Source organism: Podarcis raffonei, chromosome 12 (genome assembly GCF_027172205.1).
Source record: "Podarcis raffonei isolate rPodRaf1 chromosome 12, rPodRaf1.pri, whole genome shotgun sequence".
NCBI lineage: Eukaryota > Metazoa > Chordata > Lepidosauria > Squamata > Lacertidae > Podarcis > Podarcis raffonei.
This window is the reverse complement of record NC_070613.1, coordinates 6,891,944-6,904,827: the sequence shown is the minus strand read 5'-3', so window position 1 is coordinate 6,904,827 and position 12,884 is coordinate 6,891,944. Positions and strand designations below refer to the sequence as shown.

The 12,884-nt window shown below is 49.4% G+C and overlaps 1 protein-coding gene across 2 annotated transcripts in view; it reads left to right on the top strand.

The window, feature by feature from the left end:
- ZBTB47 (zinc finger and BTB domain containing 47) overlaps positions 1–12,884 on the top strand; it is a 42,494-nt gene that overhangs the window by 15,706 nt on the left and 13,904 nt on the right. Inside the window, exon 1 of one of the 2 annotated variants that reach the window (XM_053359197.1) lies at positions 12,067–12,213. The exons of the other annotated variant lie outside the window; for it this stretch is intronic. Within the exon in view, the coding sequence (XP_053215172.1) occupies positions 12,148–12,213 (66 nt within the window). The 5' untranslated portion in view covers positions 12,067–12,147. Of the gene's footprint in view, positions 1–12,066; positions 12,214–12,884 lie in introns of those variants that run through there. 2 annotated transcript variants of the gene reach the window in all.

Here is a 12,884-nt window from a genome sequence, read left to right as displayed (position 1 = left end):
GTTTTGCGGTGTGTGGTTGCACCCTACTCCAAAATAGCGGAAGCACCTAAAGCAGTGGTTCTCAACCTGTGGGTCCCCAGATGTTGTTGAACTACAACTCCCATCACCCCTAGCTAGCAAGGCCAGAGCTCAGGGATGATGGGAGTTGTAGTCCAACAACATCTGGGGACCCACAGGTTGAGAACCGCTGACCTAGAGGAAGGGGAACAGACAGACTCCTTGGGGCTGGTTCATGTAACACTAAACCATGGTTTGCAATTGTGTCTCATTTCCGCCTCCTGGGAATGTGTCCTTGAACTCTGGCGACGCCTCTTGTCAGCAAGGGGTATGGCCTGAGGAGGGTTATGAGGGCCGGGCAGAGGGTCCTGAGGACCACATTTGGCCCTTGACCCTGAGTCTCCCCAACTCTGGTTCGCAGCTACCTATTACGTGGAGAAGGTGGTTGCAATCTGAGGCGCCTTTTTGTCGGCTACCTCCTTTTTTGGAGCCTCAAGGAGGTTAGATTGGTTTCAACTAGGGCCAGGGCCTTTTCAGCACTGGCCCCGACGTGGTGGAACGCTCTGTCACAAGAGACTAGGGCCCTGCGGGAATTTGACATCTTTCCGCAGAGCCAGCAAGACAGAGCTGTTCCACCTGGCCTTTGGTTTCGACTAGGTCTGACCCTTATCTTTCCCACCTCTTATGGTCTTGATTTATCGGCTACTTTAAAATGAGGCTGCATTTTAAATTGCTTTTTAAGCTGTATTTTAAATTCGTTCCCCCCCCTTCCCCTTATTATGTTTTTACTGCGATTTTATTGGTGTTAGCCGCCCTGAGCTCGACTCTGGCCGCGGAGGGTGGGGTATAAATAAAATTATTTATTTATTTATTTATTTTCTCCATCCTGTCTGGTTCTGTCCTCCATCTGGTTTCCCCCCCTCCTTTTTCGCTCCTGCCATGTCCCCCTTTTAGAAAGAAAAGAAGTCCCCCCCCACAAGCACTTTGCACATAGTGAACTCGCTGTAACCCCTCATGCATCTCCCCCTCGTAAAACTCTGTTGATGGAGACGGGATGAGGCCGGCAGCCTGCCTCAAAAATCTCTTCGCACTGACCTTCACTCGGCCTCGCTGGAGAGCCTGGACCGCAGCCGACCCTGGATAAGCAAGCCTGGCTGCCTTCCCTTGCAGGCCCCTCCAAGGCCTCTGGGTTTTGGGGGGACGCCAAGAGGAGAGCTGGAGGCCTCCGGTGTCTTCCTTCGGAGCTGGTGGGCCGCAGAAAGGGAGAGTTTTGCAGAGTGCATAAAAGCGAGGTGCCCTCAGAAAGGTTGCAGCCCCTTGTTGTTGTTGTTTAGTCGTTTAGTTGTGTCCGACTCTTCGTGACCCCATGGACCAGAGCACACCAGGCACTCCTGTCTTCCACTGCCTCCCACAGTTTGGTCAAACTCATGCTGGTAGCTTCAAGAACACTGTCCAACCATCTCGTCCTCTGTCGTCCCCTTCTCCTTGTGCCCTCCATCTTTCCCAACATCAGGGTCTTTTCCAGGGAGTCTTCTCTTCTCATGAAGAGGCCAAAGTATTGGAGCCTCAGCTTCACGATCTGTCCTTCCAGTGAGCACTCAGGGCTGATTTCCTTCAGAATGGAGAGGTTTGATCTTTTTGCAGTCCATGGGACTCTCAAGAGTCTCCTCCAGCACCATAATTCAAAAGCATCCATTCTTTGGCGATCAGCCTGCTTTATGGTCCAGCTCTCACTTCCATACATCACTACTGGGAAAACCATAACTTTAACTATACAGACCTTTGTTGGCAAGGTGATGTCTCTACTTTTTAAGATGCTGTCTAGGTTTGTCATTGCTTTTCTCCGAAGAAGCAGGCGTCTTTTAATTTCGTGGCTGCTGTCACCATCTGCAGTGATCATGGAGCCCAAGAAAGTAAAATCTCTCGCTGCCTCCATTTCTTCCCCTTCTATTTGCCAGGAGGGGGTGGGACCAGTGGCCATGATCTTCGGTTTTTTAATGTTGAGCTTCAGACCATATTTGGCGCTCTCCTCTTTCACCCTCATTAAAAGGTTCTTTAATTCCTCCTCACTTTCTGCCATCAAAGTTGTGTCATCTGCATATCTGAGGTTGTTGATATTTCTTCCGGCAATCTTAATTCCGGCTAGGGATTCATCCAGTCCAGCCTTTCGCATGATGAATTCTGTATATAAGTTAAATAACCAGGGAGACAATATACAGCCTTGTCGTACTCCTTTCCCAATTTTGAACCAATCAGTTGTTCCATATCCAGTTCTAACTGTAGCTTCTTGTCCCACGTTAAATGTGCTTCAGGTTGAGCGTTTTCAGGTTATGCTCCGCGGCGACTCAGAAGTAACGGAATGCGTTACTTCCGGGTTTCGCTGCTCACGCATGCGCAGACGCTCAAAATGACGTCACGCACATGCGCGGAAGCGGCAAATCACGTCCTGCGCACGCGCAGACGCGGGTTGCGTTCACTTCAGGATGCGAACGGGGCTCCGGAATGGATCCCATTTGCATCCAGTGGTACCACTGTATTTTCTCCTCAAAGCAATTTCCCTCAATATGATCATTTGGAGTAGGCTTTATTCAACCCGATCAGATGAGCGGGGTACAAATTTTTGTGGGTCCCTGTGCGATTTTGTTCCCGAATTGCGACATTCAGAGAAGTACGGATTTCGAAGGATGGCTGTCTTCCCTCGCACATGGTTTCAGAAAGTGCGGTTTCAGGAGATTCAGCTTTCAAACTGCATTTCCACCCATTGGTGGGTTATGAGAAAGGGCTCCGAAGTGGGAACCCTGCTTTCAGATTTGGGTGTCGCTATGGACAGAGCGGCCAGCAGTGGTGCATTTTGGGCTTTCGGATTTCAGCAGCGCCCTGTGCTTTCGTACTCATAAGTTGCATTATTTGGAGCTCTGTATTCTGAGATCTCACTGGCATCCAGCGTGGAAATCTGCTTCGTGAGAATCTCAGCTTGTGCCTTTTTAAAATGAGTCTGGTTTTTATGGCCAGAGTGCCTGCCAGCTGTACTGACTGGAGGAATCTCAGAAGGTTGTGTGTATGTGTGATTACTAGATTTCCAAGAATCGGGTTGTGGGGGAGGAGAGGGAGAGATTTCACTGCCCTCCAAAGTTCTCTGTCGTTCTCTGAACCTGGCAAAAGAATGTGTAATCGGTACATGTATCTGAAGAAGTGTGCATACACAATAAAGCTCCTACCAATAAGAAACTTAGTTGGTCTCTAAAGTGCTACTGGAAGGATTTTTTTTTATTTTCTTTCGACTATGGCAGACCAACACGGCTACCTACCTGTATCCGGTACATTTTAAGCAGACTTGCTTAATTTGCATCATGTATACAGACTGCACACCAGCCTCCCCCCCCCCCATTAAATTAAAACTATCTTCTCCTACAGAAGTAAAGGTAAAGGGACCCCTGACCATTAGGTCCAGTTGCGGATGACTCGGGTTGCGGCGCTCATCTCGCTTTATTGGCCGAGGGAGCCGGCATACAGCTTCTGGGTCATGTGGCCAGCATGACTATGCCGCTTCTGGCGAACCAGAGCAGCACACGGAAACGCTGTTTATCTTCCCACCGGAGTGGTACCTATTTATCTACTTGCACTGTCGTGCTTTCGAACTGCTAGGTTGGCAGGAGCAGGGACCGAGCAACGGGAGATCACCCTATCACGGGGATTCGAACTGCCGACCTTCTGATTGGCAAGCCCTAGGCTCAGTGTTTTAACCCACAGCACCACCCGTGTCCCTCTACAGAAGTAATCTCCCCAAATAACTGGTTTGCTCAGCGTGAGCAAGGATCAAAGCCTGCTTGCTGGCAATGGTTCAAATACCCATGTTCTTAATTTATTCGAGCAAAATGAAGCAACAAATTCCTGAACAGTTACCATAGATAAGCTCTCCCCCAAAACAACAACAACAACCATAGGTTGCTATGACTTCTTTCTTGTTAACTGTAAAACAGTGGATGGTCTGAAATATTCCATACTGCCTTTATGAATAAGAGGTGATATGTAATACAGTGGTACAGATGCTTCAGGTTACAGATGCTTCAGGTTACATACTCCGCTAACCCAGAAATAATACCTCGGGTTAAGAACTTTGCTTTAGGATGAGAACAGAAATTGCGGAGAGGCGACAGCAGGGGGCCCCATTAGCTAAAGTGGTGCTTCAGGTTAAAAACAGTTTCAGGTTAAGAACGGACCTCCGGAATGAATTAAGTTATTAATCCGAGGTACCACTGTAGCTAGGTCTGTCTTGTTGATTTTGGGGAATGGTGGGCAGTTTTCACTGTTCCCCCCTAGACACCCCATAAAATTACCTCTCCATTTTTATTTTTGCTTTTCCATTGCATCTTTTTAATTTGCAAGAAGTGGACCCGTTTGCCGTGACACAAACAAGCTGCTGTAAGCCTTGAATATATGTACAAAGCCATGAACAACTTGAGTTCAGGGTACCTTAAGGACCAAGCTCAGTCATTGATATCATCCGAAGAAGCGCTGTTAGTTGTTCCCCATGTTACAGAAGCCCTATTGCCTTCCGCTAAGTAAGGCATTTAGCGTCACCAGTTCCATGCCGTGGAACTCTCTTCCAGCAGAGATACAGCAGGCACCCTCACTTTTGACTTTCCAGCATCTCTCGAAAAACAACAACACATTTTTGTGCCGACAGACCTAAGTGGTTTTTTTTGGTGTTTTTTTTTAATGTCCCTCGAGTAGCTAGTCATTTTAATGATTTGTTCTGTACTGAATTTAATGGGATTTTTCTGTTTGGTTTTCGGATCACTGTACCCCACTCTGATATAGTTAATAAACGAGTAAGTTGTCAGAAATGAGAAACGCAGTGCCAATCAAAAGAGATTGCAGCATCAGCTAAAAAACAAAACAAAAGATAAATCAGGCTTCCTCAACCTCGGCCATCCAGATATTTCAAGACTACAATAATTCCCATCATCCCTAGCTAGCAGGACTAGTGGTCAGGGATGAGGGGAACTGTAGTCTCAAAACATCTGGAGCAGGCTTCCTCAACCTCGGCCATCCAGATGTTTCAAGACTACAATTCCCATCATGCCTGACCACTGGTCCTGCTAGCTAGGGATCATGGGAGTTGTAGGCCAAAAACATTGGGAGGCCCGAGGTTGAGGAAGCCTGGACTAAGAAAATGCAGCCTGAGATAAATTCAGCAGGACAGATTGAAACAGGAACCCAAGTCGACCTCATGCTAGATGATGATGAAAAGCCTGGGCAGATGATAAAAAGGCCTTTATCTGGTGTCCCAGTAAGTGGGTGTCCAGGAAGAGTGTTCCCCAGGTGGGTGGTTATCATGCCTGAGAATGGCCCCTCTCTGGTCGTCGTCTTCCTGACTTGAGATGGCTGGGGGAGAAGGGGCACATGGCAAAATGCCTCAAATGAAGACTGCAAAGTTTGGGTAGACTCAAGTGATTGAAGGCAGCCTTTGGGCACAAAGGCTACTCACTTGCCCCCAAAGTGTGAGCAATGCAGTTAAGCTGCAGCCCTTTTCAGTCCCCCCCCCTTTCATTTGAATGGAAGGAGACAGCTTTGTGAGCGTCCCATCACACCTGCATTGGTATGTCTGCGAAAGGCGTGCTTGGTGTATTCTCACAGGCTTTCCCTGTTATTTGGATACCTGGTCATGCAAGGCTCCAAATCATGGAGGCAGCCTATGGACGAACCGCAAGTGTCCGCTCTGCAGCAGTCCAACTACAGCTCCCATCTGCCCCAGTGAGCATAGTCAGTGGCCAGGGATGATGGGAGTTGTAGTTCAGCAACATCTGGAGGGCCAGGTGTTGCCCACACCTGGTCTACACTTAACTGGCAGTGGCTCTCTTGGGTTTCAGAGAGTGGGCATTCTCTGAGCTACAAGCCTGGACTTGAACCCGGGACCCTCCCCATTCAAATCAGATGCTCTGCCACCGAGCTATTTCCCCCACTAATTTATATTTTTGTAGATTTTTCATCAGAACAGTCAGTTTCGCTGGTTCCAGATGTTAATAATAATTTTATTATTTGTACCTCACCCATTTGACTGGGTTGCCCGAGTCAATCTGGGCGGCTCCCAACAGATATAAAAACATCATCAAACATCAAAAACTTCCTTAAAGATATCTTCTAAAAGTTGTATAGTTGTTTATCTCCTTGACATCTGGTGGGAGGGCGTTCCACAGGGAGGGTGCCACTGCCAGGAAGACCCTCTGCCTGGTTCCCTGTAACCTCGCTTCTCACAATGAGGGAACTGCCAGAAGGCCCTCGGAGCTGGACCTCAGTGTCTGGGCAGAACGATGAGGGTGGAGACGCTCCTTCAGGTATACTGGGCTGACGCCATTTAGGGCTTCAAAGGTCAGCACCAACACTTTGAATCGTGCTCGGAAATGTACTGGGAACCAGTTGATAGTTTTCTCCCTGAAATAATCTCCTGCTTGACTTCTGCTTGCTTCTGCACCTCTTTGCAAAGGAGATGCCAGGATGTACAGTGGGCGCTCGGGTTGCAAATGTGACCCATATGGGAGGCATGTTCGCAACCCGCAGCGCCGCGTCTGCGCACACGCAGGTTGCGATTTGGCGCTTCTGTGCATGCTCAAAGCACAATTTAGCGGTTCTGCATGTGTGCGAGAGCCGAAACCCAGATGTAACCCGTTCCGGTGCTTCCGGGTTCGCCGCGGTGCGCAACCCGAAAACGCGCAACCTGAAATGTCTGTGACCCAAGGTGTGACTGTACTTTGAACTTTCTGTAATGCAAACCCCTTTGAGTAAAGAACCTACTTATCCTCTTCCTCCATGCAATGGCTGGCAGTGAATATGCAGGCAGGGAGCTTACAAGTTTGTGCTTCTGTCACTCTGGGCAGCTGTTCAGCTGTGACAATGGCCTTCTCTGGGAATGAGAGAGGGAGGGAGGGAAGACTCTGGGACCAGAGTGACCTTGAATGCCTCTTGGGAGCGGTGCAAGGCGGCACCAACAGGATTTTTGCACCCGAGCGGGGCGTCCTCCTCCTTCTGTGACGATCTCCGTCGTGGGCTGCTCTCGTGTCCCAGAGCGCAGCTGGGAAGCGCTTGGATCAGCTATGATTAATTCGACTCCCTCGGGGGAAGCGTTTGCTAAGACAGCGCAGGCGAAGCCCTGGAATGGGGTCTTCCGTCTCGCCTCATCAGGCTCGGAGCCACATATAGTGTGCCTCAAAGCAGCAGAATCTCTTGCACGAGCAAAATGCCACGAGGCTGCGTGTTTTTTCTGGGGTGGTCCAAAAAACGAGGGTTGTGATATTGCAAGATCTCGTTTGCACAGGACAGTGGGGATCTCACGGGGGACGTCGCTTAGTGGTGGAGGGTCTGCTTCACTGCCAGAAGGTCCCAGGCCCTGAATTGAATCCTGTCTGAAATGCTGGAGAGATGGTGCCAGCCAGTGTGGACAACATGGAGCTACTGCCCACCCTAGCAACATGGGTTCTTAATTCTTATTTATTTAGACCCTTTAGTAGCCCGTTTCCCCTCCTCTGACTAAGGAAGGACCCAAAGCAGCTTAACAAGAGCAGAAATGACTGAAAAACAAATGCAGAAAATAACGCCAGCAGCAATTAAAAATAATATAAGCTGGGGAGAGTCTTGGGAAAGAAACCTTTTTAAGGTGATTGGTGGGTTGAGCAGCAAGACCAATGGTGGGTGCAATGATCAAGAAGGCGGTTTTTGCATGTGCTATAGAGGGAAGGGAGGGGCAGACGGGGCTCGTACCCCTGGGAAGGGAGCCCATCAAGGAGAAGGAAAACTCTCATCCTAAACCTCCACTGCCTTGTGGGATATCTTGGGAGGAAACCCTACACAAATCCGGAGTGGATCCCCTAAGACAGTTGGATGAAGAAGAAGAGTTTGGATTTGATATCCCGCTTTATCAGCGGTTCGAATCCCCGCGACAGGGTGAGCTCCCGTTGCTCAGTCCCTGCTCCTGCCAACCTAGCAGTTCGAAAGCACATCAAAGTGCAAGTAGCTAAATAGGTACCACTCCGGCAGGAAGGTAAACGGCGTTTTTGTGCGTTGCTTTGGTTCGCCAGAAGCGGCTTAGTCATGCTGGCCACATGACCCGGAAGCTGTACGCCGGCTCCCTCAGCCAATAAAGCGAGATGAGCACCGCAACCCCAGAGTCGTCCGCGACTGGACCTAATGGTCAAGGGTCCCTTTACCTTTAAGGAGTCTCAAAGCGGCTAACATTCTCCTTTCCCTTCCTCCCCCACAACAAACACTCTGTGAGGTGAGTGGGGCTGAGAGACTTCAAAGAAGTGTGACTGGCCCAAGGTCACCCAGCAGCTGCATGTGGAGGAGCGGGGAAGCGAACCCGGTTCCCCATATTACGAGTCTACCGCTATTAACCACTACACCACACTGGATGACATCTTGTCTGCCTCCTTCTGGCAACTCCTGCAGCCAAGCTGGTGCCCAACATCTTGCCCTGCTTTCCTTTGGACAACATCAGCAAGGCTGAGAGGCGGGTCTGGTTGCCTGAACAGTCCAGGACCTCCACACACACATCCCAGATTTGCGCCCTGGGGAGGTCACTTCAGTGCTCCTAACACAGAGGTTTGACCTCACCCCTGGAGGCACACTCCATTGCTTCTTGAGACAGATGGAGGCCAGCAACAACAGCAGTTCGATGTGTGTGCATTGATCAGGGCTGGGGAGCGTATGGCCTTATAGATATTGAGGGACCACAACTCCCAATATCTCTGACCATTGTTTATGCTGGCTGGGGCTGATGAGAGCTGGAGTCCAGCAGCATCTGGAGGGGCGCACGTTCCTTAGCTGTGGGGCATTCGATGGATAGGTTAGTTTCTTTTACAATCTTGAGCTGATATATTTCCCCCTTGCAGAGACGGAAGAAATGTAAACGAAGCCATAACAATTGCCTTTCCCCTGTGCCAGAATAGCTCGTTTGGTTAGAGCGTGGTGCTGATAATGCCAAGGTTGCAGGTTCAATCCCTGTAAGGAATAACGGCATATTCCTGCATTGCAAAGGGTTGGTCTAGATGGCACCTTAGGGTCCCTTCCTACTCTACAGTTCTATGAGCTATTGCAGCCAACTGAGTGTGGATTTGCCCACTCTGTCCGGACCAGCAGATTCAATTGCCCACCCAGAATTTGCTCCTGAGGAGCAAGGTCTTTCATTTCAGCCTGGCCGCAGGCTCCTGTTGCACACTGGTGGGTCACCGCGACCCTCTCTTGCTATTTAATCTGCCTCGTTTTTGTAATAGTGCGCTGGCAAGGGGCACCCGAGTTCCCCCCAGATGGCTTTAATAACTCTCTTTCTCCTTCTCTACGCTATCTGGTCATGATCAGCTCAGGATCTTTCTCCCCGAAGCATTGAAAAAGCAAGCGGATTGTGCAATTAAAAAAGAGAAGAAGATAATAAAGCGTCCCCTAGTCGCGTGCCAACGCAGCTCAGCTGCAAAACTGTCAACTGCAGAATCAAGTCAGACTGAGGGAGGGGAAAGGAGGGAGGAATAAACTCCAAAGAGGCAGTAGAGGGAGAATGTGTGTGTGTGTGTGTGTGTGTGTGTGTGTGTGTGTGTGTGTGTCTGCATGCTCAGATCAGGGTCGGATTATGCAATGATTTTTTTTTTTGAGGAAGGCAGCTGCCAAGGAGGAGATGCCAAAAATCCACTCGCTCGGCTTTGGCCGATTATTTTGCTGTCGTTCCGAAGAAGCTCAGAGGGCAGCTTGGGGCTTATTTCTGTAATGAACTTTCAGCCATTTATTTATCTTTCTTGTTCTCCGGAGGCAGCCACCCAGAGGGGAGGCTTCTCTGCCTGTCCCTCTCCTCCCAGGCCACAGATCACACCAGCCTCGCTTTGCACCTTCCTTGATTCTGTTTGGCAGACTGAAATGCGTCCTTGAAGCCTGATCTCGCCTCTTGCCTTCCTGGATAGAGAGTGTGTGTGTGTGTTTAGAAACTAGAGTACTATACAAAGGTAACGTTTGCATTCGTCCTCTTTTGCACATGCCCCCCAGAAGACTTCCTCAAAAGGAATTCGGCCCTCAGGCTCCCAAGCTTCCCTTCCCTCATTACATTCATCCTGGTATCCTTTTGTTGCAGTGTTACAGCCTCCCATTGATCGTTTGTTCACGTTCATTGCATTTCCCCTTTACTTAAAGGTAAAGGGACCCCTGACCATTAGGTCCAGTCATGTCTGACTCTGGGGTTGCGGCACTCATCTCGCTTTATTGGCCGAGGGAGCCGGCATACAGCTTCCGGGTCATGTGGCCAGCATGACTAAGCCGCTTCTGGCGAACCAGAGCAGCGCACGGAAACGCCGTTTACCTTCCCGCCGGAGTGGTACCTATTTATCTACTTGCACTTTGACGTGCTTTCGAACTGCTAGGTTGGCAGGAGCAGAGACCGAGCAACGGGAGCTCACCCCGTCGCGGGGATTCAAACCGCCGACCTTCTGATCGGCAAGTCCTAGGCTCTGTGGTTTAACCCACAGTGCCACCCGCGTCTCTCAGCCTCACCCGCGGCACCCGCATCCCTTTACTTGCCTAACTGCAAACCCCCTTTTCTATTGTTGTTCAGTTTTGCACTGGAACACTGGAACACTTTAATCTACCCTAATTGTTCAATCCCAGATTTGTGGGGGGGGGGAGGGGACAGACTCCCTCATGCAAAATACGGTCAGTCTGCAGGTGACCGATGACGCCTCAGCCTCTTTCTCCAGATGCCTCCCCCTGCCTGTCTGCAATCGAAACCCTAGAGAGCTTCTTTCTTTTGAGCAGATTTACGGCTCTGCATCAAAGAACTTTTTCATCCCGGAACGGCTGCTCTCTACCAGTTGCAAGTTGCAACCAAGAGCTTCTTCAATGTGACTTTAAAGTTTTGGAGGTGATGCTTCGCCCCTGGCAATAATTTATTATTATTTTTAAAGCCCACTGGAGTGTGTGCCTTAACTCATCCTAATGAGGTCTCTTAATGAAGCAAACGAGTCGCTGTTTTTAATGGGCTGTAATTACCTTGGAGAAGGTGTGCAAGGATCTTCTGAGTGATAGCTGACAGGATCCCCCTGTGTGACGGTCAGTGGTGCGGCTGTGTGTGTGTGTTGTTGCTTTTTGCTAACTTCAGGTGTGATTCTCTCCCCCTTTGCTTTCCCCCTGGGAAATCTGGGTCCGTTGAAGATAAGATGGGGGTAGGGACCCTGCAGCCAGCAGACCTAATTTGGCTGACCCCCAATTTATTTATTTACTGAATTTCTCTCCAGTTTCCAAGACTCTCTGCAAGAGGTGATGTGGTTTAAGCACATAATAATAATAATTTATTATTTATACCCCACCCATCTGGCTGGGTTTCCTCAGCCACTCTGGGCGGCTTCCAGCAAAATATTAAAATACAGTAATTCATCAAATATTAAAAGCTTCCCTAAACAGGGCTGTCTTCTGAATGTCAGGTAGTTGTTTATCTCTTTGACATCTGGAGGGAGGGCGTTCCACAGGGTGGGTGCCACCGCCGAGAAGGTTCCCTGTAACTTCGCTTCTCGCAGGGAGGGAACCGCCAGAAGGCCCTCGGCGCTGGATTTCAGTGTCCGGGCTGAACGATGGAGGTGGAGACGCTCCTTCAGGTATACTGGGTGGAGGCCGTTTCGGGCTTTAAAGGTCAGCATCAACACATTGAATTGTGCTCGGAAACGTACTGGGAACCAATGTAGGTCTTTCAGAAGCGGTGTTATGTGGTCTTGGCGGCCACTCCCAGTCACCAAATGTATGGTGTGTTCACAGCTGTGGTCATTGTGGCTAGTACCCATTGATAGCGTGGTATAGTGGACTACAGTGTCAGGCTGGGACCCGGGAGACCAGGGTTCAAACCCCCACAAAGCACCCTGGGTGACCTTTGACCAGTCACAGTATCTCAGCCTCACCCGCTTTGCAGGGTCGTTGTGAAGATGAAATGGAGTGGACAGGGTAGTGTGTTCACCGCTTTGAGCTGAGTGTTTTGTGGGGACCTGTACCTGTCAGGAGGCAAGAAAACGGAGGAAGGGGAAGCTTCAGAGCTAGAGGAAGAGGTAGGCCAGGCAAGTGAAGGGCCAGGGGCTTTCCCTCCCTTCCCTGCACCACTGTCCCCCAGAACCAGGAGGGGATTGAAGAGGGATGAGCAGAGGACGTTTCCACATAGGCGTAGTCTCTGGCTGCAAGTATGCAGCCTGTTGGTGGAAGGTACATGAACTGGTGGAGTGATCCCCTGCTGCTGCAATTTCTCCAGACCTGGGAATAGCTGCCTAGACCCTAGATTGGTGGGGTTAGTGAGGAAATTTCCATAGACCAGGCATGGCCAAACTTGGTCCTCCAGATGTTTTGGGACTACAATTCCCATCATCCCTGACCACTGGTCCTGTTAGCTAGGGATCATGGGAGTTGTAGTCCCAAAACATCTGGAGGGCAAAGTTTGGCCACGCCTGCCATAGAACTACTTGATAATGATTTACAGATGGTATTTAACTCCGAGTAGACTTGCTAAGATGTATAAGACTGAATCAGATAAGTGCTGGAGATGTAATGAGACTGAGGATACGTTTTTCCATATGGGGGGGACCTGTAAAAGGATAAAAGAGGATTGGGAAATAATTTATAATGAATTGAAAAAAATGTTTTAAAGCACCTTTGCAAAAAAAACAAACCCAAAGTCCTTTTTGTTGGGGATAATTCAGATGGGAATTCCCAGGTGTCAAAAAAGGTTATTTATGTACGCCACTATGGCGGCCTGTGTTTCGTTAGCCCAAAAATGGAAAACGAGCGAGGTGGAATATGTGCAGCTTGCAGATCTAACTTATAGAATAAGAGAACAAGAAGAACATACGTTTGAAGAAAATTGGAAAATGTTTATTGAA